This window comes from Bos javanicus, chromosome 17, assembly GCF_032452875.1.
Source record: "Bos javanicus breed banteng chromosome 17, ARS-OSU_banteng_1.0, whole genome shotgun sequence".
Classification (NCBI taxonomy): domain Eukaryota; kingdom Metazoa; phylum Chordata; class Mammalia; order Artiodactyla; family Bovidae; genus Bos; species Bos javanicus.
Genome location: NC_083884.1, coordinates 64,210,325 through 64,237,110, shown reverse-complemented (window position 1 = coordinate 64,237,110; position 26,786 = coordinate 64,210,325). Strand labels below are relative to the sequence as shown.

Genomic DNA, 26,786 nt, shown 5'->3' with positions numbered 1-26,786 from the left:
CCAAAAGGATGAAATGAAATAAAAGTCCCTTCGTACTGAGAAGGGCCCTCTCCTTAGCTGGAGCACGGCTCACTGTGATGCTTGATGGTGGAGTGGTACCCCCTTGTCTGACCTGCTGGCTTGGGGAGGCGCGCAGGAGGTGATGCCCTTGACACCGAGGCTGTCCCGGTGGCTGGCCATGGGCTGTCCAGGAGAGCTGTCGTCCTCGTCGCTGTTGTCCTGGTGAAATGCCCTGGCGCTCCTTGTGTTTGTGTAAGAGACGCTTCAGAGCTGACCGACTCGTCTTCCAGCCCATCCTCAGCCTCCCGCCCTGCCCCGTTAATTTCCGTTGTTTTCCCCTGTTGGTGACAGAATTAGCTACATCCATCTGATGGCCCACTTTCGAATGCACACACAAATCAAGAACCAGACAGCTGCCCTCATTAGCGGCTTCCGTTCCATCATCAAGCCTGAGTGGATCCGGATGTTCTCGACCCCTGAGCTGCAGCGACTCATCTCTGGAGACAACGCCGAGATCGATCTGGAAGATCTGAAGTAAGGAGCGAGTGCGGGGGGCAAGAGTGAGATTCTTAGGCCTCCCAGAAAGCACGCTGCTCCTTCACCGGGCTCCTTTTGGAGGGTTCTCAGGGTCCTGCTTCCAGAGAGACTCCGACTCCCTGATCTTGCCTTCCCTGTGAACTGCTTTGGAAGAAAAGCTCAAAACCCTTGTCTCTCTGGAGACTAAGAAGGGGAAGCAGAGTCTGAGGCTGTGGTGGGGGGGCTCTCCGAAGTCCTGGGAGACAGATTCAGGGTCTCCTGTCAGCTTCTGCTGGGGAGCACCAGGGCCTGCCACGCAACACTCTGCCCATTGGGCTTTCGGGACCAGGGGTTATGAAGGCATGAACTTCTGACATAAGAGCAGTTGGTCGTCATCCAGGCCGGGCAGAGTTCACTGTGCCGCTTGTCTGAATTCCATGCCTGCCTGTGTCTGCACGCGCCCGGCAGCGTGTGTGGCTGAGCCCTTGTCTGTGTTGTTTTCAGGAAGCACACGGTGTACTACGGAGGTTTCCATGGGAGCCACAGGGTCATCATCTGGCTCTGGGATATCCTTGCCTCTGACTTCACGCCCGAAGAGAGAGCCATGTTTCTGAAGGTAGTTTATACGTTACCTCTGCGTTCATGGGGCCATCGTCCCAGAAGCTAATTATCAGGAGAATCAGTTTTTCCAGGGACTTCCCTCATGACCCAGTGGCTAAGACCCTGTCCTCCCAATGCAGGGAGCCTGGGTTCAATCCCTGGTCAGGGAGCTAGATCCCACATGCCACAACTAAGATCTGCTGCAGCCAAGTAAATAAAAATTTTTAAAAATCACACCTATTGGAAAAAAAGAGAGAATCAGTTTTTCTAACAGGGCCTCTTGTAAGCATCAGTCTCTGCCAACCTATAGCATGGCTCCCCCGCCTCCTAGGAAGAGGAAAGCAGGTCTCTACTAAGCATGCACTCACGCCCCTCACTGCGGGCGAGTTTGTGTCTCTCGGTGGCCTGTCCCCGTACCTGCAGTCCCTCGTCCTGGGCTTGCACTTTTCTGTGGCTGCAGACACTGAGGAGGGGTTGGGGGCGGCCCCAGAACCTTCCGACAGGAGGGGATGTGCCTTCTTGAGACATAACGATGGCAGAGCCCCACAGCTGCCCCTGCCCTCTGACCCTCCTCCCATCCCAGGAGGCTGACCGCGCCTCCCTCCCTGGAGCAGCCCTGGACGGCCGCAGGCAGCGGGCCCCAGCAGCCCGAACTGGGAGGGGCACAGACTCTTCCCGTGTCTGTCTCCACATCCTTCAGATGGTTGGAGTCATGCAATGCCCGAGGCCTGGTTAGAGGGGATCGGGTTCACAGTGGACTCAGCTCAGGGTGGAAATGCTTCTAAACCAGGTCTGTTGCTACAGTCTTTCTGGTGGAAAACACAGGATATTAGGCTAGTAATATATCTTGTCAATAGTTTTTGTAAAAACGGCTTTTGAAGCATGACACACAAACTTCTTGGACGGTCTCAGGAATCTCACTACCATTTATAACATTGTTTAAATGGGAATCTTTATTTTTAAGACCCAAGCACTCATCTTGCCAGGAAATCTTGACGCCAGCTCAGTGCTGTCAGTAGCAGGCCCCTGGATCCCCTCGAGGAGGGAAAGTGTTGCGCTGATGTCGAACTGAAGAAAGCGAAGGGATTCTTAGGACTTCCCTGGGCAGGGTAGCACTTGGATTTCCGGGCGGGTCGATGCCTCTGTCCAGGTAGGGCTAGTCCTTCATGGAAATGACTCGGGAACTGCTGTCTGAAAGATGCCAAGAATTCCAGGGCGGAAGCAAGGACACGAGGCTGGCCCCACAGCGCCCACTGGGGGCGTCCAGTGCCTTGGTCTACCCTCAGCCTTGCTGGCTCCCAAGGCCAGGTATTGGTCAGCCTGTTGAGAGCTGGTCAGGGGCCAAGCTCACAGGGACAGCCCTGCCACCTGCAGTCATCATGCCAGTGTGCCTGAGCTGCCAAGTGGGCAGGCAGGTGCCAAGCGAGCGAGCTGTTGGTGGCGTGATGCACGTTCTGGAGCCTCAGCCCTCAGCACAGGCCTCTCCCTGCCATGCTTAGCGGGCCCCCTGCCTCCTCCCTCTCCGGTGCTGTCCTTTGGTCACCCCCCACGGACAGCATCTCCCCACTCTGACTCCGGCCCTGCCTTGTGTTGCAGTTTGTGACGAGCTGTTCCCGGCCCCCACTCCTGGGATTCGCCTACCTCAAGCCTCCTTTCTCCATCCGCTGTGTTGAAGTGTCGGATGATCAGGTATACCACTGCTGGGGTAGGGCCAGCCCCACCGACCAGGCAGGGTGCTCACCGGTTGTGTCTACAGGGCGGGCCGCTCGGCGCCTTGGTGCCCCAGGCGGTCCCTTTCTCATGACTCCCTTGGGAAAGAATACCTGTGGGGTATTCTCGTAGCTGCTCGTGCCTCCCTGAACTTTCCAGGTCTGAACTGCAGCGTGGGAGAGGGGTTGGGATGTGGGCTCAGGAATGGGACAAGCTCAGGCCTCAAGTCCAGCTTCTCTACCTTCCAGCTCTGCACACCTGGGCCAGCGGCCAACTTCCTCCTCTGCAGAGGGACAGTGGACGCCCTTGGGGTGACCGCGTCCCGTGTGCCGCTGCCTGACCCACAGTGGGTGCTTGGGTGGTGGCCGTCGTTAGACGTTTCTCATCCCCATGAAAACCCAGGGGTCTCTGAGCAGTCGCTGCTCTCCAAGGTGCCCTGTCTGCACGCTGCACCCTCCTCTTAGGTGACACCAAATGACTCTCACCCCCTTACTGAAGGAAGGCCACCCTAGTTACAGTCCGTGCTGCCAAGATCAGGGAGAAAATGCTAGGCTGTTTCAGAAATGTTACCAAAACATGTGGACGGTGAGCGCTCCGGCTCTTTGAGAATTGGTTGACTGATCGTTAGCAGTTGACCAGAAGGCCGTTTCTCAGAGCTGCTTCATGCAGGCCCCTCTCTCTGTGGGGCACCTGAGGAGTCAGGCTCGCTTCCCGGGCACCCATCTCTCCAGTTATCCTCCTCGGGGGGACCAGCCTGGCCCTCTCCCAGGGTGCCCCCCTCAACCCGAGGCTGTGGGCTGTGCTTGCTTGCAGGACACGGGGGACACCCTGGGCAGCGTCCTCCGGGGCTTCTTCACCATCCGCAAGCGGGAGCCAGGCGGCCGCCTGCCCACCTCCTCCACCTGCTTCAACCTGCTCAAGCTGCCCAACTACAGCAAGAAGAGCGTCCTGCGGGAGAAGCTACGCTATGCCATCAGCATGAACACGGGCTTCGAGCTCTCCTAGCCCCTGCCCTGCCGACTTGAGGCTCCCAGGCAGCCTCAGCCCTTCTCTATAGCCATGAGATGCCCCTGTGGCCTCAAGAGCTTGGATGCACATGAGGACACGACCCAGCGCTCTCCAGGTGACACTAACGGGAAGCGGGTGTTGGAAATAAACCTCCAGACTCGGCCATCATCGGTCCCTCTTTCCCGCTTTCCAAGGGCCTCGCGCCCGGGCCTGTGACGGCAGCCGGGCTTCTCTTTTTGATAGTCTGGTCTTTTTGTGAGTCTTTCTGGTCCTTAACTTCCTGAGCAAGCCGTGCATGAACAAGTCCCAGGAACCCCCAGGCTCCAGAGTGGTTTTCAGGGCGTGGGCCTGAACCCACCAAGCCAACCAGGCGGGAGATGCTTCCCTTCCGTTTCTGAAAACTCTCAGGTAAGGCCTCGCCACGCCTCTATGCACCCGACAGTCTCGACCTCCGGCCCTTCCACAGCGGCCTCTCTGCAGCCAGCCAGGCCCGCTGGCTCCCAGGGCAGCAGAGGCACTGCCAGGGAGACCATGGGGCACCGGGGGCTGGGGGTGCTGTTCCCACCTGGGAGCCCCGTGTTCCCACGGCAGCGGTCCCCTGCCCACTCTCCCCTCAGGGGCTCCCGAGTCCTCGGCGGCCCGCTCCCATCTTGGGCACTTACATCAGCATCCTGAGCTTGGGAGAGAGAACCCATCAGTCCTGAAGAGCAGCTGCTTCCAGCAGGCGCTGGCTGCTTGTTGGCCACCCTTATAGTCCAGTGAGGGACACACACCAGCTGAAGGTCCCTGTCCCGTCTGGCAGTGGCTTCGCTCCGTAGATGGTAGAGGTCCTCAGAAACGTGGGTCTTGCGCCCCATCCTTCCTCGGCACCGGGAGCCCTTGACGCTGACGGGGGCTCACGAGGCCAAGGAACCGTGAGGGCGCTCCAGGCTGGTGTTTGGTGTTGCGCTTCGTTTTCTTCTCAACCCGCTGGACTCATCTGCCGTCAGCTTCACCTCTGTCTCGAGGACTGTGCTCCAGATCCAGGGAACCGAGGCACAGGCCCTGGTAGTGTCTGTGTGGACAGCCACGCTCCCTCGCCCGCCGCACCCGTGTGTCCCTGCCACCCAGACGGAAGCCAGACGAGAGGTCAGGAGTGCCCGGTCCCTCAGCCCTGCAGAGCCAGTGGAGGGTGCGCCATATAACTCTCCTCCAAGCAGAGAGAGAAAAAAAAAAACAAAACCCTTCCAGAAAGAACCTTCATGTTGGTGGCAAAGCAGGCAGGACTTATCTCTGTGGCCTCTGGCAGGGGGTCTCAGCCAGGTAGTGGCATCCTGCCCAGGCCCAGGCTGGCCCTGTTAGAGCCCCGGTTCTAAAAACCAGAGCGCGTGTTTTCCCTGATGGGAAGACGGCAAGAAATCTAAGGACAGACAGGAATTTGTTATTGTTATTTAAGATACATTAGTAACCTCAGATTCTGTGGACTTGCCCCTGTCTAAACACTCAGTTCCTTTGAAAGTCTCTTCTACACGTGTGTGTCGTGCTCCGGGCAGGTGGGTACATTTATGCCGGGGCCTGAAGGACTGTCAGCCACAGGAAGAGGTCTGCTGTGCGTTCCCTAGGAGGCCGCCGGGTGGGATCGCAGAAGGTGGTTCTGTGCACCACTGTCAGCTCGCTCTTTTGATGAAGAGGGGTAGTCTGTAATTCATTTAACTTCCGGCTGGCAGAATTGCACTAATGAAGCCCCCAACCTGTACTTCTCTAGCTGGTGTTCACAGACACCGTGATGGCTCTTGATGGCTCTGAAAAGTTGTGGGGGATGGGGTTGTTTTCATAGATAACTTATGGATTAAAACACGATCAAAGACTTTATTAAATTTGTATTTCAGCACACAGTGGCAGCTTTTTTATTTTCTTGGTCCATGCCTGGTGGCATGTGGGATCTTAGTTCCCCGACCAGGGATTGAACCTACACCCCCTGCAATGGAAGCTCGAGAGTCTGAAACCACTGGACCACCAGGGAAGTCCCTCTGTTCTGTTTCTCGTGTCAGGAAGGAGCGCTTTCGACCAAGCTTCTGGAGAGCTGACGATGGGGCATCTGGGGCTTAAAGAGCTCCGAGGCTCCCGTGGTGGGAAGAGGACTCAGGACGAGACAGCAGACAGCCGAGGCCACTGCCTCCCCAGGGTCAGCGCTAGTCACCTTTCAGATAAAGTTCAAGTCCCTTAGGCACACTCCATGTCCCCCACCTTGACCCATCCTTCTCACGCACTCTCCAGAGGCAGCCCCTCCCTGGATCACACGTCTCACCGGTAACATAATACGGTGACAGGTGTCTGCTGAATCCAGATAATTCGAAAATGCTCAAACTGAGATTTTCCAGCTCCTCTGGGTGTGTTCAGCTTTCCTCCCTTACCAAAGGTTGCAGTTGCAGGCCACGCCAGCCCTGTCTCATCCTGTCACACAAGCCCAGGTTTACACTTGGCAGAAAACCCATCTAACCCTGCCCATCTTTCCAGCTCCTCCTGGGAATTCTCGCTGACTCCTCTGGCCTGGGAGCATCTGAGCATCAGGAGAGGTCTTAAAAGCCTGACAGCTGGGGCACCGCCTCCCGAGAGGAATCGAGAGTAACTCTGAGAAGGGGCTGCTCTCAGGCCCAGACGGGAACCGTGGTTCTCTCCAGCCTTCGGAGCGTGGAGTCAGAATGAAGCAGCCTCCTCATTATAACCCTCATAATGGTTGACATTTGTTGCAAGCACGCTCTTAACAGGCCACAGCTGACTCCCCGAGTCCGGCTGAGTGCAGCTCTGAGGGCGCTGGAGAGACCTGGGGCTTCAGAGCATCTGGACCTGGGTTCGTGTCCAGCTCTGCCTCCCACCAGGTGGGAGGCCGGGGGCAGGGCCCCTTGCTTCTCTGGGCTTCCACTGAATAAGGAGCAAGGCACCCTCCACTGAGAAGGGGAATGAGAAGGGCTTCCTCTCCAGAGCTGTTTTCTGCTGATCTCCTGCTGGGCTCCAGGCCTGGCCCCAGGGGCATGGCTCCTTCTCTGCCCAAGCCCCGACTGAGCTTCGAGCTTCCATGTGCACTCAGGCCAGGCGTCTCCCCAACCCAGGACTCACGGCCACATTCCCTTTGCACTTAGCTCTTGGGAATTTGGGGGTACTGGGGTGAGTCTGTGGGATTACAGATCTTCCACCAAGAAGCCAAATGGCTGGCATCCACTCAGGGACAGCAGAAGCAGTCCTGCTGAAGACAGACCCAGAGGACCCCACAGAGGAGCTGAATCAGAGTGTCATGGACACTCACCTGCACACTGAGTCCCCGGGGAGGTCCTACTTCCGCATGTCTGGCTGATCCACCACGCCACAGACCACACTGGGAGCAAGGGTCAGGGTGCTGTCTTCCACGGCCCAGCCATCAGGCGAAGACCCTGGCCTTGGCATCAGAAACAAGCACAGATCAGCTGAGTGACCCCGGGTAAGTTTCTAACTCCCTGAACCTTCTTGCCTCAGCAGCAAAATTGCCTCAGTAATAGTTGTCTCTGTCCCGAGAACCTCACAGTCAGGAAACGGGCTGTGGGCCCACAGGATGGGTGCTGGGCCCAGCCCGGCCGCCCACTGGCTGTGACCGACTTGACCACCTCTACGAACCTCTGGTTCCTTCTCTCAGAACTGGGTGGAGTGAGGCACTTGAAGAGCATCTTCCTGGTAGCAAATAGTGCACGGGTCAAAAAGAGGGGTTTAAGTAGGAAAGGGCCGATAAAAGAGGCGTTTTTTCATTTTCACTTGGAAAGAGGGTTTCCCCCTTTTTTTGGAGATGGGAAGGGAGGCATCTGGGGCAGAGGAAGCATCCAGACCAGAGGGGTGGAGGTGGTGGGGGGTGGTTAGAACACATCTGTCAGCAAGGACAGGAGTGGGGGCGTCATGCCATGAATGGTGATGATGGTAGCTGTCTCCCCCCGGCTTTCGCCCAGGCCCAGCTCTGTGCTCAGCCCTCTGCACGAGCAGTCACGTTGCATCCACCTGAGGACCCTGGGCCCCGAGGGTCACTGCTCGGTTCTGCAGATGAGGAGGACACAGTTTCAGAGAGGTGGATTCACTTGCCTGAAGCCACACAGCTCAAAAGCACGGGAAGTGGGATTTAGCCCTGCGTCAGCGTGGCCAGGGAGGTCACCCTTCCACCTCCACGGGCCCTGCGGCCATAGGGAAGTGTCCCTGACGGACACCCCATGCGGTGGGGGCTTCCGGGGGTGGGAAAGCCAAGGGGGCTGGAAATCGTGGGGTGCAAACAGACCCGGGGGAGCTTCAGGAGACGGACCCTCCAGCGGCAGGCAGGGGAGCCTGAAGGAGGCAGGAAGAGACAAGTCAGGAGGCGCAGGGACGCTTTGTCCTCCATGGTCCTTTCCCCCTCCCCCTGGCCCTGGCCCCACTGACATCCTGCCCTGCCCGTGGCCCACCCAGAGTCCAGGGAAAGGGGGCGCCACCCACGTGGAGCAGTGCAGGACCACGTGAAGTTGGCCCTGCAGCCTGGGTGGTGTGGTCCCCATTACAGAGGGTGCCAGATGGGCCTGGCAAGCTGGCAGGTGTCCCAGCCCAGGAGCTGGCCCGGGAAACCAGACTGCCAGGGAGTTCAGGCCAAGTCCATTCATCCAGCAAATATTAATAGATACCCAGGACCTACTAGGCTCCAGGCTGGGCTAGGCGCTGGCGGTTCAGGTGGAAGAACGTGGATCCCACCCTGCCCTGCAGCGCTCGCGGTGGGGTTGTGAAAGAAGCGTGACTATCCGAGGAGACCTCGCACAGGTTGGTGGCTGTGCCTGCCTGACCCTCCTGCCTCTCTGTTACAGCTTTAGGCTCGTTGCTCCTCCCTCCCTAAAGGGGTTTAGTGAGACATCCAATCCTACCTCTGCTTCCTTGAACCCTCCCCAAAGCACCCAACAGGAGCCCAAGTCCTCTAAGTTCTTTGAGACACCCGCTTCCTGCATCATGTGCTAACTTGCTGACACAAGACAATTTGCCCAACTGTGGGCGCAATCTTAGTCTTTGGCAGGAGGGCACTGTAAATCAAAAACCCAAAAGTGCCCCCCGAACAAAGCTTTTGTCTCAACTAAATGCAGCCTGGCAGGGAGGGGAGCAGGACCTGCTCCTAAAACAGCGGGGAAACAGCCCTCGAGGGAACTGAGACAAACCAGCCCAAGGAAGTGGCTTCTAGAACCATGGCTTCTGGAACCACAGCCTCTGCCCCCAAGAGACCTGCCTGCTACGTGATGGAGGCAGGAGGTTGGAGGTGGGCTGGGGTGGGAGGTGTCAAGCCATTTCTCACCAGCTTTAATCTTAACTTTGCATGTTTTAATGTGAAATGTAATTACAGATTCTAAATTATAGTGATGCGCCCATCAGGGCTGACTAATCAATTAGTCAGATAGATTTATAAGGATTTCGTTCTCAGATATTCTATGACCCTTGATGTGTTGTCTCAAGGCCCTGAGAAATCCCTTTCCTGCCCTTTTGCTCTTGTGGGGGAGCCGTAGGGTTGAGAGAACCCTAAAAGGCAGCCTGAAGATCCATACCCACTTCTGAAGTTCCCACCCTTTGGAAATCTGTGAGGGCTTTGGCCCAAGATTCAGAAATGTCAAACACACACGATTTATTCCATTACCTCCATAGCAAGTCATGGCAGACATTACTAATGGATTACCAAACTCGTTCCTGCGGAATCTGGATCCAGCTTCAAGTTCCTTCTTCCCGCAGCCCCTCAGGCAGCCACTGCCGATCAGTCAGACTTGGCGTTGTTTCTTGCTGTCTCTGAGATAAGCCCTGTCTCAGCAGAACAAAGTTGAAAAAAGGAAGCTGGATTCTGCCCTGGAAGGCCCGAAGTCAAGTGGTGGTTTTTCCACTTGCTGACTGCAGCACCTAGGAGTCATTCCTCTACGGGTCAGGGCACCAGCTTGTCCAGGTGAACGCAGGGTGATAATGCAGGATGAAAACCCACACGAGATGATTAAATGTGGAAGTCTGCTGTCTCCTCTCAAATTCTGTACAAGTCAAAGATGCAGCAAGCAACAGAGGAGAAAGAAGGATGCCAGCGTCCTGTGAAAAGCTGGCGTGAGGCCCTGCCGGGGGCCCTTCAGCGGGGCTGTGATCATATCTCTTCCCTCCGCTGTCGTCCTAGAATGGAAGCCAAGTGTCCACACGCAGGCTGCCTGGGGGGCTGCTCTGCAGACAGACGGCTGTCTCCAACAGAACAAACTCAGGGCACGGTCCCTGGGCTTCTAGTCTTTGGAGAGGCCCTGCGGCTTTGGCTACTGGTGGCCACCCTCTCCTGGGGCTGTGCTCTTGCAGGGAAAGCAGTTGTCAGTTTCCTTACGCTTTTAAAATTATGTTTATCACACAAGTAAGCCTCTGTCATATTATGTTTATCACACAAGTAACCCAAATTCATCATTAAAAAAACTAGAAAATTAAAACAAAAATGAAAGTTTAAACCACCCAGTAATCCTGTGATTTAGAGGTAAGTATTGTTAACGCAGGGCTTCCCTGGTGGCTCAGACTGTAAAGAATCTGCCTGCGATGCAGGAGACCTAGGTTGCATTCCTGGTCGGGAAGATCCCCTGGAGAAGGGAATGGCAACCCACTCAAGTATTCTTGCGTGAAGAATTTCAAGGACAGAGGAGCCTGGTGAGCTACATACAGTCTGTGGGGTCACAAAGAGTCAGACACAACTGAGCGACTCACACACAGATACACACACACATTATTAACATATGGAACAGATCCTTGCATTTTTTTTACACTCTAGTATATTTACACTTGTTTATCTCTCTAACAGGATTTCTATCATTCTATACCTCTCATTTTATAACTTGGGTTTTTTTTTCACTTTATAGATTATCAACACTTTTCCATAGTAATAAAAGTATAAATACCATCCTTTTCAGTAGCTTTATGATATTTCTTACAGTCCTTTATTGTTAAATATCCATTCTTGAATAATGAGCTCCCTATTTTTGGACATTTGTTTCCAATTTTTCTCTTTAATGAGCAGCAGGCACTGAAAACCAAGAACAATAACCCTATGATTTCACTGATGAATCTCTTTCCTTCGGTGAAATTCTCAGACTTGGAGTTATGGGGCCAGAAGGACGCACATTTCCATGACTCGGATAGGCATTGCCAGAGCGCCCTTCTGAGAGGTCGAACCAGACGCCACCCCCCCAACAGCGTGGAGTCAGCGTTTCTCTCTCCCCGCTGACGTCTGCAGGTGGAGATCCACAGGCTCGGAACTCTCTCCAGCTGCTGGTCCTGCAACCATATCCCCGAAGGCCCCAGGACTCCAGTTCCTCTTCTCCCAATCCCCACCCCAAAGTACCCGAGAGAACCAGTCACCAGGCAGATCCAGGGTCCCAATACCACCTGGCGTGGCCACCAGCAGACTCCAACCCCGCTCCCCTTCCACGTGGGCGCCTGAATACCTCTTCTCGAGGCCCGCAGCCCCCACCTCTTGACGGGACAGCGAGCTTCTGAGTTATCGGCAGCCTTATTTCCCTCTACAGCTCCTACAGAGTTAACAGATGTACGCACGTCTGAGGCAGTCATGCGGTAAGAGACTTTGGGGCCAATCCTTCCCGTTTTGACAGTGTGTAATCGAGGTAAAGCCATAAATTTTATAAACAAGAATAAACGACCCTCAGCAACATATGTCTGCTCGACCCTTCCAAGGTGATCGTAAATAAAGGCACCTGCTTGCCGGGGAGGGGCGTGGGCACCGCAGATGGCCAGAGTCAAGGGCCAGAGGGTCTCTGCCTTGGGAGCATCTGGTGGGGGAGGACCCCCCACACCCTGGTCCTGGGTGGACTGAACACCTTTCTGCCATTTATTCAATCTCTTCCGCAGGCTGCCTTTGCCCTGGTGTACCGGGAGCTGGCCTGCGTCTCACCCTTCCTCGGAGAGGTCGCTTGAAGCGGGGTCCTCCTGGGTTTATGGTCCCCTCTTCTCCTCCTCAGGGCTTCCCTGGTAGCTCAGTGTTAAAGAAGCTGCCTGTCAAGGCAGGAGACACAGGTTCGATCCCTGGATCGGAAAGATCCCCTGGAGGAGGAAATGGCAACCCACTCCAGTATTCTCACCTGGGAAATCCCTTGAACAGAAGAGCCTGGCAGGCTACAGTCCATGAGGTCCTAAGAGTCAGATGTGACTTAGTGGCTCAACAACTTCTCCTTCTCCTCTGCCCAAGTTGTCACACTCTCTGTCCCAAGAGGAAACTCTCGCGGGAATCTGAAGACCAGTCTTCTTGTCTAGCTCTGCTACTGCCCACAGGGAGTCCACGGGCAGCGACCCCTTAAAGCTCTCGCTGGCCTGTGACCAGGTCACCTTCCCTTTCACTTTGGCCCTGGTGCTCCTGGAGCCACGTCCCCCTGGCTGACCTGGCCCCGCCAGGGGGGACCCTGTCTCCCGCAGCCTCAGGACATCTAAGCAAACCAGACATGCTGCTCAGTTGGTCCTCTGCATCACCCGGGCCTGAGCTATTGAAAGTGCTTTGAAAAAGGATAAACCCTTGATTCAACAATAGCTACATTTTCTTTTTTTTGAGCTGCAGCCATGTGCCACGCCCATGTAGGCCCATGGGCATATTTCCTGAACTCTTGGAAGCTGGTATCATTATTCCCAAAGATTAAAGTAGGCAATGGAGGCTCAGAGTGGTTGCAGGATTTTCTCAAAGTGCCTCAGCTAGGAAGTGGCAGAGCTGGAACTTGAATTCAAATAGTAACAATCAACTATAATAATAGCAGCTAACATGTGACAGGGGCACCCTGAGCCTTTTAAACATTGCCTCATTAATCTCTCCCAGTGGCCCTGTGGGGTAGATATGCTTCACATTCCCATTTTACAGACAAAGAAGTAAGTCTCAGGAAGATGGAACGACTGGCCTGAAGTCGTGACGCTAGGAAGTGATAGAGCTGGTCTTGAACCCCGGTCTGCCTGAAGCCAATGCCTGCGCTGAGCATTTGACTGTTGCTCTCACCCCTGTGCTCCTTGTCACACCTCTGTGGCTCCACATGGCTGGCAGCGAGGCTGATGAAGCAGGCAGCCCCATGCATGGATTCGCTCCTGCAGCGGGTGCTATACTGGAGAGCTAAGAGCAAGGGTTCTTCACTGGGGCTTCCACAGAGCTCTTCAGGTTGTACACGGACTGTGAACACCTGTGTGTCTGTGTCTATCCAGGGAGAAGGTGCACAGAGCCTTCATCCCAAGTCTCTGAATCTGGGGACTTCCTGGGTGGTCCAGTGGTTAAGACTCGTCGCTCCCCAATGCGGGGGACCCAGCTTCAATCCCTGCTCAGGGAACTAGATCTCGCATGCCACAGTGAAGATCAGAGATCCTGTGTGCTGCCACTGAGACCCAGCGCAGCCAAATAAATAAATGTTTAAAAGAAACTTCCGAATCTGTGGATGGGTAAACACCAGGACACCCCCCAAAGTTCCTGGGTCCCCCCCAACCAGCACGTCTCCTGCTTCAGCTCGCATCCCAGCACTGTCTCCCATGATGGACTCCAGAGAAGAAAAGCGACAGGTCGAGGCAAATGAACCCCGCACCCCAGCTGGGCTGCAAAGGAGGCCTCGGTCCCCTCTGTAAGCAAGATCAGACCGGCCTGAAGGGAGGGATGAGGCACAAAGCCTCCCAGGCACTGATTTATGTAGCGTTCATGTGGAATTTATTACACAAAGGATTTTATTCAATTAAACTTGAAATGCGTCTGGGTTCTTAAAGGTTCAGTAGTGATAACTGGGACAGAGGGATCATAAAACTGGATGGGTTGTCGGAGAAAGGTGTCAGGGCAGGGTAGGGAGGAGATGAGGGTGACATTGCAGCTGACGGGGGGGATTCAGTACCGGGGACGTTTGTCATTGGGATGTGTTACAAGTTTGGGCTGTGAAAATTACTCGGTGAAAAAAATGCACATTAACAATAGCCATGAAATATCAGTTAAGGGAAACTAGGTTGAGAAATGAGACAGCAGAATCTATTAGCGCCTGACATTGTTCTCGGCGGCCCAGGTCATGATTAAAATGACTGTCAAATGGCGGCAGGGGGAGGGGCACCCGGCCAGGAGTCACAGGGCCACGTCCTGGGCCCACATCCTGGCGTTGACTCCCTGACACGAGTTCGTTCTCAAGTCTGTTCCCCCCACTGCTAGGAGGACACGGACGGTGCCTCCCTTGGGGCTGCTGGGTGATTTCAACAAGATAATGTCGGTGGAGCCCCCGGCCTGGGGCCTGGCATGTCAACCCTTCAGTGATGTCACCCAGTGGGCTTCTCGCTGCTGGTATATCCAACCACCTCCGGCTGTGGCACTAAATACATTCCTGAGAGCCAGACCAGGACCAGCAGGAGGCAGGTAGAGCACTTTCTTGGGTGCAAACTGTATGGAAATGCCTCCAAATCCAGGAAGCAAGAGAAATAATGCTTTCATGCCATAATTTTTTAAAAACCAAAATTATGCAAAAAAATCTGATTGATAAGGTATCACAATTATAAATAAAAACTGCCTGCCCTTTCTCCCCCGACCCTTGTTACTGTGTGATGGAAACAATCATTTACGAGGGTTGACAGTGGCTGTAAATGGGCTCTGTTTACAATCATGTTTTGATTGTGGAGTTTTGTTAACTTTTCCCACTGGGTTCCAGACCCAGGAGGATCTTTTGAGGAGTGTCTGGGGGATGAACACATTTTTCCTTTTCCTTCTGGCTCCCACGTGGCTGTGTCAGGCACAGGACATGCCTGCATCTGAACGTTTCTCGGGGATGTTTGTCTCTTCGAGTGTTTGTTTCTCAGAGATGTTCACAATGGAAGGGATGGTGTGGAGCGGTCGGGACTTGGGAACCTGGGGCTACCATCTGGCCTGTGACAGCCCTTCCCAGCAAGGGCTGGTGGGGCGTGGATTTGGCTACAGGCAAAAGGCCTTATTTCAAAGATTAGCCCTTGAGGACACTATCTACTCAAACCACTTCTCTTGTCCTTTGTAGGATGGTCTACCATGGTAGGGAGTGCAGGACTGTTTATTATGTACAAACTGCTCCTTCTAGGATGATGCTGCAGGAAAGATCGAGTGACTTGACGGATTCTAGGAGCTCCTGGAACATACCCCCTCCCCAGCCCAGCCTGAGTGCCCACCTGCTCAGCCACAAACTGCCTTTAGCCTATTCTGTGCCATTCTCAGCTCTGTTCACACCAGCCAAGCCGCGTGCTGTGCACCAGACCTGGTGCCAACTGATGGTCGGGGCCACTTTCTGGAGCGTTTTCGCTGTCACTAACGGTTACCTGCACCTTACCCTTTGCCCAAGTCCAGGAACAATAGGACCCAGAGGGGAGGAGATATGATGTTCCCTCCAGCGAAATGAGTAGGCAAGTTGGTTAAAAATGAAAGCAGGGGCAAGCACAAAACTCACCATTTTACTGTTTGCTGACTTGCTGGCAAGGATGGCCGGAGGGACCCGCCTTCCTGCTCTTCATGCTAATGACCGATGGCCTGATGGAGTTCACTGGACCTTTCTGCCCTGACTGTGCGAGCCTGCCCCTCCCAACTCGTTTCCTGCAATTAGCGGTGTGGAACCTTCAGGATCTCAGGGCTGCCGCCTCGCTCTTCATAAATATCTCCCTTCCCAAGGACACAGCTGGCGCGGGCAGTGTCGCTTCATAGCGGGAGGGAGCCGCGGTGACAACTGAAATAAAATACAGCCATGGTCTGGATCTCAGAGGGATAAACCAGCCAAGTGCAACATCAGAGAAGTCGGTCTGGTCTGTGTCAGCCTCGCTGGAACCGTAAGAGCTTATTCTCTGAAGCTGAAGGCACTCCACCTCTGGCCCTGGATGCTGCCGCCCCAAGCAGGACATGCCCCCCTCAAAGCGGCAGTCTCCCTCTCTTGCGGGGGTCTCTGGCCCCTGATGCAGGGAGACTCCCTTTGAGAGAAGATTCCCCAGGTCACACCCCCGCCACGCACACACTTCAAGTCCAAGTGTTTCCGAGGCCTCGCCTGCCAGTCTGCAGCCATCCTCCGCCTGTGATGAGTGGCTCAGAGGTGACTAAACTCCAAATCCTGTCTGCCTTCCCCTTTATAAATGTGACATTTAAAGCCCCTTTGGCACAGGTAAATCACAGTTACATTTCCAAGGGCCTCTGGTACCATTCCAAATCCTCGGACAGCCAGAGTTGCCAGTGGAAGGCCTCGCGCGCTCTCTCTCTCTCTCTCTCTAACACACACACACACACACACACACACACACACTGCAAGCCTTTCCTTTTTTTATTCTTTTATTCTTTTTTTCTGCTTGGTTCCTCGATGAAGCAATCACTTTCTTTCCCGCAACACCGACTCATTCCCACTTCCTCAAAGACCGAGGAGAGCCCAGGGGAGGAGGGGAGGATTCTCCACCAGCCACAGCTCCCAAAGGAAGTGACAGGGCTGTGAAGGAAGCCGGGTCTGGACAGAAGACCAGCTTCTGGCCCCTGTGGGTGAGATCTTCAGGGATCAGGATGTGAGGGCGAAGTCTTCCCTTCACCGTTGTCACTTCCATTCTTTCCCAGAGCCTCAGGTGTGGTCCGATAGGTCATTTTTCTTGTATATCTTTTCTGGATTCCCTTCCTTCATGGCTGTGTATCTGGCTAATGTGAAGAGATAGTCGCTGAGTCTGGAGGGGCAGAAGCAGGCAAACAGAATGGACTGAAATGAGAGATCAATGCTAACCAGGTCCTCCCTAAACGAGCCTTCAAGGAGGAAATATCAATCACACGCCCCAAGGAGCATTGGGCAGGACAGCGGGTGCTCAGCCAACCCGGGCTTGATGGATGGCACACGAGGCCAGCTTCCGTGTGAGCCTGGCACCCAGCTCTGGCGCCAGGGCTGGGGTGGTTTCCGCAGGAAGAGGCCGCTGGCCTGCCTGGCCTCACGGGGCTGGCGACTTTGGGCCCCGTCCCTGCTTTCTGCACCTTCCGACGACCAGGCCTGGTGCCTCCCAAACTGGGGCATGTGTACAAGTCCCTCGGGAATCCTGGTGATACTCAGATCAGATTCTGATTGCAGAGGACCAGCTGGGCCAGGCCTGGATTTGGCAAGTGTAAGTGACGCCCAGGCGATGCTGGCACTGCTGACTGAGGAACTCACTTTGAGCTGAGGGGGCCTAGGGCTGGCTTCTCAACCTCGGCACAACTGAAGCGAATGAATGAGGGAGGCTAATGTGTGGTCGTCACTCCCCACAATGTGCCTGCGTTTTCTGGCAGGCTCTTCAGATCCCATCTGAGTACCTGTTTAAGAACTTGACCACGTTTGCATCGGTTTCACCCGTCTGGACAAGAGGCACCACGCTAGAAGAGAAGGAGACACAGCATTACACTGTTGTTAGGGGCTCAACATACTCAGGGCCCGGGGCTGAGTCCCGAGCCAGCACCTGCCTCCCGCTGCAGTCTGACTGGGCGTCCTCGCCAGTCTGTGTGCAGACGTTCTAAAGGGTGCTCACTGGAGATGAGGGCCAATGACGTGGCAGCCCCTCCGGGGCCCATCATGTCTGCTGCATAACCCCTGCTGGGAGGCACTCACCCCAAACCGAGGTCCCAGGTGTATGTCCCCTCCCCCAGGGGCTTTGTCACCTGGACACAGGTCTGGTGTCCTGAGGACCCTCCTCTGCTTGGCCAGTTCCTGCTGTCGGACCTTTCTTTGGACCGTCTCCACATTTTTGCTACTATGAGCACTGCTGACGTGGACGGCTCTGGGCAAATGACTTTCCTCCTGAAGCTGAAGCTCTTCTGTGACCCAGCGTCCCTTTACAAACCACTTGGGTCCAAGAGCCTTTCATGAAAAGTGAAACTTTCATGACATGGGGCCATGGACAGAGCTCAGGTTTGGAGCAGACACACCTGGGCTCCAATCTGGACTCTGCCATGGACCACCCAGGGGACCCTGGCCATGGTGTCACCTCTGAGCCCCAATTTCCTGATCCCGGCAGAGTGGGAACTGCCACCACCTCTCTTCCAAGCTTACCACAAGGAATCAATGAAATAATGAATACGAAGCTCCCAGCACAGCCTCGTCTGTTGTATACAGACATTTTATCGTCTTTATTGTCGTTTATCTGTAAAGCTGGGTGGCAGCCTGGTCTATGAATCGTGTTAAATGGAGATTTTGCACAATCACTCTTTTATTTATTTCAATATTTATTTGACTATGCTGGGTTTTAGATGCGATCTTCAATCTTTGTTGTGGCATGCAGTATTTTTTTTTTTTTAATATTTATTTATTTTGCTGCTCTGGGTCTTAACTTCTGGCAGGTGGGATCTTTTTAGTGGTGGCATGTGAACTCTTAGTTGCGGCACGTGGGATCTAGTTTCCTGACCCGGAATCAAACCTGGGCCCCCTGCATTGGGAACGTGAGTCTTAGCCACTGGACCCTCAGGGAAGTCCCTGCAATTGCTCTTTTAATGTTTCCTTGATAAGGCTGTCAGCAGGTTCTGGGAGGTTCCTTCCTCTCTGACTCTGAATTTGGGGACGGGGGCAGCAGGTGGCTGGCTGGTCTGGGCCCTTCTCCACCCAGCACCCAGAAGTCACCCCATGGCCTAGAGCCAGTCATCAGCTTTCAGGATAAAGGCAGAGCCCTTGGGTGCAGGAGGCCCTGCTCGGCCTGGCCTCGGCTCAGCCTCCGGCCTCGCTGTGCCCCATGCCCCTCACTCTGGACCAGACCTTCAGCCTCCTTTCTGTGCGTTCAGCTCAGGCTGCTGCCTCTGCCCTTGCTGTCCCCTTGCCCTGGGCACTCTGTCCACCATTCTCCCCCACTAACTATTGGCCCCCCAAGCCCAGTCCCAGGCTGGGTCACTCTGGGGCCAAGCACCCTCCATCACAGCTTTCATCATGCTGTGGAGCTTTTTGATCTTTCTGCTCAGCAGAGGCCCCCTCCTGTTTAAATTAACCTGAAGAATGGGGAGCCTTCACTGAAGGCTGAATTTCACACCACCTGAGTGGTATTATGATTATGATTAATCAACTAGACCGCTGGGCCTCCCCTGCTCCCTAGTTGCTGGAGCTGTCCGCTTCAGCACCAGCTCTGATCCCACCAGGGACCACTGTGCCCCCCACTCCCGGGGGCCCCGTACCGTCTCTCAGCTCGGCGACACACGGCCCGACAGAAGTGCAGTGCGGAGCTGCTCTTGCCTCCTGACTGAAAGAAGGAAGCGGGTGTTGGCTGGAGTGGGGGTGGGGTTGAGGGGGCTGGGGGGTGCCCACTGCAGACAGGGAGCTCGGACGGACTGACGGACATGCAGGCTCACCCTGCCCCCAACCCAGGGTAGTATTCTGCCTCCAGGGCCCTACCAGGGCGTAGTCTCTGGGTGTTGTCACTTAGTCGTGTCTGACTCTTTGTGACCCTACGGACTGCAGCCCGCCAGGCTCCTCTGTCCATGGGATTCTCTAGGCAAGAACACTGAAGTGGGTGGCCATGCTTTTCTCCAGGTGATCTTCCCGACCCAGGGATTGAACCCAGGTCTCCGGCACTGCAGGCAGATTCTTACTGTCTGAACCTCAAGGGAAGCCTCTGGGTACCCCTCTCTAAGGCGGGCAGGGGTGGGAATGGGACCAGTGAAGGTCTGGAGGGGATTCGGGGGCTGGGGGACAGCTTCTGTCACCGTTACACATTAAAGGGGGGGACTTCGTCACTGCTGGTGTGTTGGGGTCAACACATGCGCCCACAGCACCCTGCAGGCTGAGGCAGCCGGGTACCTACAGGCAGGATGAAAGCGGTGAGCGGGGGCAGCTGGCGAGAGTATTTGTCGATCCACTGCTCCAGCTCCAGGATGGGCCCCGCCTCGAACGTGGCGTGTTCTGTGGAGCCAAGGAGACCGGCACTGTGTGAGGCCACAGCCCCAGTGTCACAGGAGCCTGCCTGTTCCTTTCCATCCAGGTGCCCCACAAACCACTCCACTGGCTCAGAGGCACCTTCCCTCTCAGGCTGCAAGGCCAGGCGGACAGGGGTCCCAGGTGCATCCCAGGAGAGGGTTCCCTGGGCTCCCACAGGGCCCTCTGAGCACACACCCGGTGCATTCAGGGAGAGATTTACTTAAGTGAGCCTCCCTGGCTGAGGAGCGCGGAGTCGCCAGGGCAGAGCCAACGTCCTGCAGGGAGCACTGGATCTGGGGGAGGAAAGGAAGGCGCAGATGAGAACCTCGTCATGCCGGTCACGCGAGGTCCCCTGCGTCCACACGCAGAAGCTGCTGGGCTAGGGCTGGCAGGTCGCTAAGGAGCCAGCATTTAAAGGCTATTAGCAAACTGTCTGAACCTGCAGAACATCTGCCCTGGTTGGCAAGGGACCTGGCTCCCTTGGGGACATCTGGGTGACACAGACAGTGAGCATCAAAGGCCCGGGGTGATTAGGAAGAACCCTCTCGCCCGACCCTGCTCTCCCATGGGCAGGGGCCCGGTGAGGTCTTTTTCTTTTCTCTAACCTGCCGGCCTTGGTTTTCTAACCTAAAACGCCTGGGCTGAGAGACCCAAGGTGGCAGTGCTTTTTATTTTGATCTTTATTCTTCTTCTTTTTCAATAATTTATTTTTGGCTGCGCTGGGTCTTTGCTGCTGCGTGGGCTTTCCTCGAGCTGTGGCGAGTGGGGCTACTCTCTAGTGGCGAGTCTGGGCTTCTCATTGCCGTGGCTTCTCTTGTTGCAGAGCACGGCTTCTAGGGCTCCGGTTTCAGTAGTTGCGGTGCGCAGGCTCTAGAACGCAGGCTCAATAAGTTGTGGTGCACGGGCTTAGTTGCTCTGTGGCATGTGGCATCTTCCCAGATCAGGGATCGAACCTGTGTCTCCGGCATCAGCAGGCAGATTCTTTACCACTGAGCCGCCAGGAAAGCCTGACAGTGCTTTTTAAACTGGACAGGACAGATCTGCCCTCTGATGAGAAGGCCACCATGGCAGAGTGCTGGAAGCAGGACAGAGCTTCTTGGGCCACCAGGCCGCAGACTGTGCTTCAGTTATATGACCATGTGGTATCTCCATGGCTTCCAGCTTCTGGTGAAAAGTGACTTCACAGTCCCACCCTGCCGCTGGCCACATGCAGCGTTCATGCTGGGGCTGCAGAGAGGTGACCGCTGCCTGGGAATCAGACCCCAGCCCCGCTGGGATTCCTGGCTGCAGGGCCTCGGCCTGAGCCTTGCTTTCGTCCTCTGTAAGATGTGAAAGCTGGCCTCCACCCCACGGGCTTCTGCAGGGAACGCTGGGAACAGGCTGCCTGGCCTTCTGTAGGCCCTGGGGCAGCCTAGGAGAACAAGTCACAGTCCATACCCTTGGGGCCCCCAGGCCATACGCCTGGTGATTCGTATCTGTGGTAGCTCAGATGGTAAAGCGTCTGCCTGCAATGTGGGAGGCCTGGGTTCGATCCCTGGGTTGGGAAGATCCCTGAGTCGGGAAGATCCTCTGGAGAAGGAACTGGCAATCCATTCCAGCATTCTTGCCTGGAAGATCCCATGGATAGTGGAGGTTGGCGGGCTACAGTCAATGGGGTCGCAAAGAGTTGAACACGACTGAGCGACTAACACTTTCACTTTCACTTCAGAGGCAGAAGCGCAGGAGCTGTGGGAGCCTGGGAGAGGCACCAGCTGGAGGCTGGGGTGGGTGACCTGAGCAGCGCTGGAGAAGATGATGTCGAAAGTGTCACTCAAAGTATGTGGCCTAAAGTAAGGGGGGCTCATCGTGTCATTGCACCCCCCTGCCCCCAGGCAAACCCTGCTCAGAGGTGGGCACAGCAGACCAGAAACGACTGCTGTGGGTGCCAACAGTTCCTCACAATGAGGCTGAAGACCAGCCTCCCTCACACAGGAGGTGCCGTGTTCATAGAGCACTCCAGCTTTTAGGCCTCCCAACCTTGGGCAGCTCCTCACTGCCCTGCGTCTGCTCCCAGGGGCCCCCTTGTGCTCCAGTCTGGCCTGGAGGACTGAAGCGGGCCGAGGGCTGACCCTCCAGGGGGCAGCAGACTCAGGTCAGCACGAAGACTGAAACCTGGGGTGTCCTTCGTCCTCTAGGGGTGCAGCCCTGCCTCCATTTCTGAAGTCCTCTCTGAGGGCCAAAGCCTGGCTGCCTCTTAAGGAACAGAGCAGTCATTCTAAGAACCCTACTAACCCCCCACCCAGGGCTCCCCGTGGCTGGGCCTCCCGCATTTCTCAACCTCACAGCCACTGACACTTTGGCCCAGGTCATCCTCTGGGGTGGGGATTGGGGGGTGTCCTGTGCGTTGTACGATGTTTAGCTGCTTCCCTGCCTCCACCCACCAAACCCCAACAGCACTTCCACCTCCAGTCGTGACGACCGAAAACATCACTGGAAATTGCCCCATGTCCCCTGAGGGGCAGAACTGGGCTGAGACCACTGACCTCACATTTCCCTCTGAGAGCAAGCCTCCTCACTCACCTGTGAGGGAGAGTGATCTCTGTGTGTTCCCATCTTACAGATGAAGAAACTGAGGCTCACAGAGGGAAAGTGACTAGTCCCAGGTGACACAGAGAGGAAGTGATGGTCAGATGGCAATTCCAGTTATGGCCACCAGGCCTCAGGGTTGAAAAAAATCCCAGCTCCCGGTAAGACAATGTTACTCACTTTCTGAAGCTCTTCCACAAACGGGTGGCCCTTTTCTGCAATTAATTCCATAGCAAACCTACAAGGAAAAAGGAAAAAGAATTTGCCTCGAATATAACATCCCTAGGCCCCGTCTTGAGTGTTAGTCACTCAGTATTTGAGCTCTGTAGCCTACCAGGCTGCTCTGTCCATGGAATTCTCCAGGCAAGAATACTGGAGTGGGTAGAGATTCCCTTCTCCAGGGGAGCTTCCCCATCTAGGGATCAAACCCAGGTCTCTCACACTGCAGGCAGATTCTTTATCATCTGAGCCACCAGGGAAGCCCTGTCTTGCTGGAAGGTAATATCTTCTCAGGTGACAGACCATTTTGCTAACTGAGCTATCACAGGAAAGGGGTTATTTTTTTGTTGACAATGTTTTTATAACATCATAACCTTACGTATGATTGGGGGTATTTGTTTTTCGTATCACTCATCCAGCCAACAACTCTTTCAGTGCCTCCTCTGACCGGGTCCAGGTGATTCATATGAACAGAGCTGACACAGGCAGAAGAATCCACAGCTGAGTTTTGGCCAGGCCCGGGCCCCACATCACCTGAGGGATGATGGGCTGCTGACTGGCTAATTCTGAACAGCCAATGATGCCAGAACCCACCTTCCCGGCCCTCTGCCTGCTTCATCTTGTGTCTCCTTTTCCGCACTTTTCCCACACACACCAAGGGGTCTGCCCTCTACTCTGTGGGCAGTCTAGCTCCACCTCCCATTATCCATCCTGAAAACCTTATTTAGTCAGGCCTGTCATTGAGAACTGGCAGCCCTGAACAAGTAGGTCTTAATAATTAATAATAATGATAATAGCTAGCATTGTGATTAGTGCTAGCTACCTAGCACTAAGGGGGGAACATGGAATTCTCTCACTCCATCCTCACAAGAACCCAATGAGATTGGATACTTTTACTATGATCATTTGACAGAACGGGAAACTGAGGCTCAGAGAGGCCAGGTGATCTGCCTGAAGTCATACAGCCAGTCAGAAGTGTGTGAGAATTTGAACCCAGGTCCACCTGATTACCATGACCTTCACCCGCAAGGCCACAGCAGAGCTTACGAAGAAGCACTGACAGTAACTGCAGCTCACACTGCCAACAGCCTCCTGAGTGGCTTGTACTTTGTTCTCTAATATTTGCTGCCCCTCCCACCCCACCGCTGGCAGGTGTGTCCACGTGCCTGACTCTGGCCAATGAAACATGAGCAGAGATGGCGTGTCACTTCGTGGAAGCCTTAAGAACCAGCATGGGCATTGCCTTGATCTCTCTTCCCCTCTGTCGTGATTACTGGCCAATGCCAGTAATCGTGTTCCAGACAGAAGCTGTCCCACGAGCCTGAGTCCCAGAGCGAAGCCCATGCAGAGAAACACACCCAACCCAGGACAGGCTTGAAGTAAGAGGATGAAATATCTCTTTGGTGGTGCAAGTCATGAGATGTGGGTACTGTTACCCCAGCAAGGCCTGGCCAATCCTGATGACTTCCCCAAGTCCACCTTCTAAGTCATGAGCACAGTGAGGGAGCAGGGAGGGAAGGGTGAGGCACACAGCCAGGGACAGAAGGTGGCACACGAGCAGACGGGAAGGGTGAAGGGGGTCCGCAGCCCGCAGCCTAGTGGAGCTGACCGGCTGCCCCTGCACCTCCAGGTTCATTGAGGGCAAGCAGCCTCCAGGACTGGCTCTGGAGGGCCGCACCTCAGTCACACCTGCTAATGACCCACTCATACCTGACCTCAAGGTCAATCCTGTCCTCCTTACCCGATGGCTGAACTTAATTCATCTGTAGTTCCCACGGCTTCAAACACCTGGTCGTCTTTGGATCTTCTTTCTCCAGTGAAGGTGCTAGAAAACCCTGTGAGAAATATTTTGCTTCCCAAATTAAAGAGTTGTTTTTTTTTAATCTTGATACACTTTTTTTCCCCTCAATATTTATTGATTTATTTGACTGCACTGAGTCTTAGTTGCAGCATGTGGGATCTAGTTCCCTGATCAGGGATTGGACCCAGGCCCCCTGCATTGAGAGTGCAGAGTCTTAGCCACTGGACCACCAGGGAAGTCCCCTGTTCTGACAGATTTTAAATTATCAAAACAATATATGCTTGTTACAAAAGATAACAGGATAGGATAAAAATATGTACAGGAAACAATGAAAGCCTGCCTGTTCATTCCTCTCTCTCACTATTCAATCTCTCTCTCAGGTAACAGTCCAAGGTGTAACCTTTCACATTGCCTTTCTGAACACACATGTAAACACACACACACACACACACACACACACTTTTATCCAATGGATCCCAAGTCTGGATTGTTCTGCAACTTGCTTTTGTCATTTAATTTATCTGGGGCATCTTTCGTTTCGCATCACACTTGGGTGATGCCTACTGAGATCTGTCACATACTTTTTAATGTCTGCAAAGAATATGGAAGAACTTTAAGATGGAATCTGCCATCTCTTCCTTTGCATTTTTCACCTGTCCCCACCCTACCTTTGTCTCCTGTTTTGGTGTAGATCTTGGGGACCTTGGGAGTCTTCGAGGAAGGCTGTGGCCTAAGGAGAAATACACATCAAGAGCTGGTGAGTGAGGATATACGAAATATCCAGGGAGACACCTTCTTCAGTGGGTCACAGCTTGCTACCTGTACCCTTAGTGTCAGAACTTACCCCTTTAGCTTGGATCTCTTGAAATCTTTCCCCTCTGTTCCTCTTAGTTTTAAGCCCTTTGTAGGCCAGTTTTGTGTCTTGTGACACCTGTACCTGCAGAGTAGCTGATGTATTACATTGCTCAATGAAGACACTCAATAAATATTTGCTGAAAGAATTTACTGATCACTTTCCTAGTCTCTGCACTGTGCTAAGTGAATTATTGGCATTATCTCTTGGTATTATCCCTGGAATATTCCCAAGCCCCAAAGGGAGGCACTATCTATGACGTTCATTTTATGTTTAACGAATCTGTAGCTCACAGGATGAGACTCACCTTTCTAGGTCACTCAGGGAAGAAGCAGTAGGGCTGGATTTTGGCCCAGGACTTATTCTGCAACCCCAAACCACCACTCCTGTTCTACCAAGCCAGGGACTCTCTTTTTAAAAAGTATTTACTTTTATTATTTGCATGCACTGGATCTTTAGTTGGGCACATGGTTTCTTTCATCTTCACTGTAGCATGTGGAATCTTTGGTTGCAGCATGTGGGATCTAGGGATGGAACCCAGGCCCCCTGCATTGGGAGATTGGTCAGCTACTGGTAAAGAATCCTCCTGCAATGCTGGAGACCTGGGTTCAATCCTGGGGTTGGGAAGGTCCCTTGGAGAAGGGAAAGGCTACCCACTCCAGTAGTCTGGCCTGGAGAATTCCACAGACTGCATAGTCCATGGGGTCGCAGAGAGTCAGACACGACTGAGTGACTTTCACTTTCACTGGAAAACCAGGGAAGTCCCAAGCCAAGGGCTCTTGAAAGGGAAAAAAACCACTTCATACTATGAAGCTTCAAGTATACTCTGAAATGGAGAATTGCCAAAATAGGGTTCAAAAAGAGGCATTTTCAAATAGCAACACCTTTAATACAGACTTCAACATTAAAATGTGACATTAAAAGGTTATTCAGAGGTTGAATTACTGGATCTATAAAACATATTAATTCAGTACTAAGTCAGATTCTGAGGTCCGGGATGGGGTGCTAGTTTCAAGGAATGTGATGAGAGCCATCTTTACAACGCGCTGGTGTCTCTCTGTGTCTTGACTGCTTTGCAGACAGGTTAAGATCCGAATTGAGGACCCCTACTGATTGTGAGGTCAAGCAAGATGACCCTCCTGGTTCACGTGGGCTATGCCCAGTCCTGATGGATGCTGGGTTCCGTTTGGACTTGCCTCGTGCTAAGAAATCTTGGTCTCTGGTTTTCCCCGAGCCCACGTTGCCATGGTGACGTCAGGATTAAAGAGGACGTCACCTGGCGATTGCTGCGGTGACCTCCCATCGGTGTGACGGAAACACGGCGACGACAACACAACTCAGGTCAGGTGTCTGAGTTAACTTCTCAGCCAGGTACTCACCTGTCCCCGTCTTCCACGCCCTGGGGGCCGCGGCTCTGGAAACGGGGACACAATAGCTTGCGGGCTCCAAGGCACCCGCGCAAGCCAAGGCGACCTCCCGGGCCCCACACAGCCATGCCCCAGGGCTCTAGTCGAGGGCTGACCCCGCCAGCTTCCCGTCCAGGTTCCGAGGTGACTCCACCTACCGCCGGCCGCGCCACCGCTCAGCCATCGTCTTCTATTGGTCCGGGGCTCTCTCCCCAGGGCGGGACACTCCCAGGGACTTGCTTCCTATTGGTCCAGGG

At 54.3% G+C, this 26,786-nt stretch overlaps 2 protein-coding genes across 8 annotated transcripts in view; one reads left to right on the top strand and one right to left on the bottom strand.

Annotated features, from left to right (window-relative positions):
- Positions 1–5,708, top strand: part of UBE3B (ubiquitin protein ligase E3B) — a 46,654-nt gene extending 40,946 nt beyond the window's left edge. For all 7 annotated transcript variants that reach the window (XM_061385101.1, XM_061385098.1, XM_061385104.1 and 4 more), the window contains 4 exons: positions 352–534; positions 1,021–1,132; positions 2,713–2,805; positions 3,640–5,708. In XM_061385101.1, coding sequence (XP_061241085.1) covers positions 352–534; positions 1,021–1,132; positions 2,713–2,805; positions 3,640–3,831 — 580 coding nt within the window. In that variant the 3' untranslated portion in view covers positions 3,832–5,708. The remainder of the gene's footprint in view (positions 1–351; positions 535–1,020; positions 1,133–2,712; positions 2,806–3,639) is intronic.
- Positions 5,709–16,099: 10,391 nt separating this feature from the next.
- On the bottom strand, positions 16,100–26,695 carry MMAB (metabolism of cobalamin associated B). Its single transcript, XM_061385112.1, has 9 exons — positions 26,503–26,695; positions 24,939–25,000; positions 24,211–24,304; positions 22,431–22,488; positions 19,906–19,978; positions 19,573–19,670; positions 18,947–19,011; positions 17,108–17,167; positions 16,100–16,494 (listed from the first exon to the last, which is right to left on the bottom strand). The coding sequence occupies exons 1-9, from the start codon at positions 26,616–26,618 to the stop codon at positions 16,395–16,397; spliced, it is 726 nt and encodes a 241-aa protein (XP_061241096.1). The 5' UTR covers positions 26,619–26,695; the 3' UTR covers positions 16,100–16,394.
- Between the last annotated feature and the right edge of the window lie 91 nt (positions 26,696–26,786).

Coding starts and splice junctions, on each gene's coding strand:
- MMAB (XM_061385112.1), bottom strand. CDS start 26,618: ATGGCTGTGTGGGGCCCGGGAGGTCGCCTTGGCTTGCGCGGGTGCCTT. Junction 19,979..22,430: donor TTGTGGAAGAGCTTCAGAAA/GTGAGTAACATT, acceptor TTCCTCCCCCAG/ATCCAGTGCTCCCTGCAGGA. Junction 19,012..19,572: donor TCACCGCTTTCATCCTGCCT/GTAGGTACCCGG, acceptor TCCTTCTTTCAG/TCAGGAGGCAAGAGCAGCTC.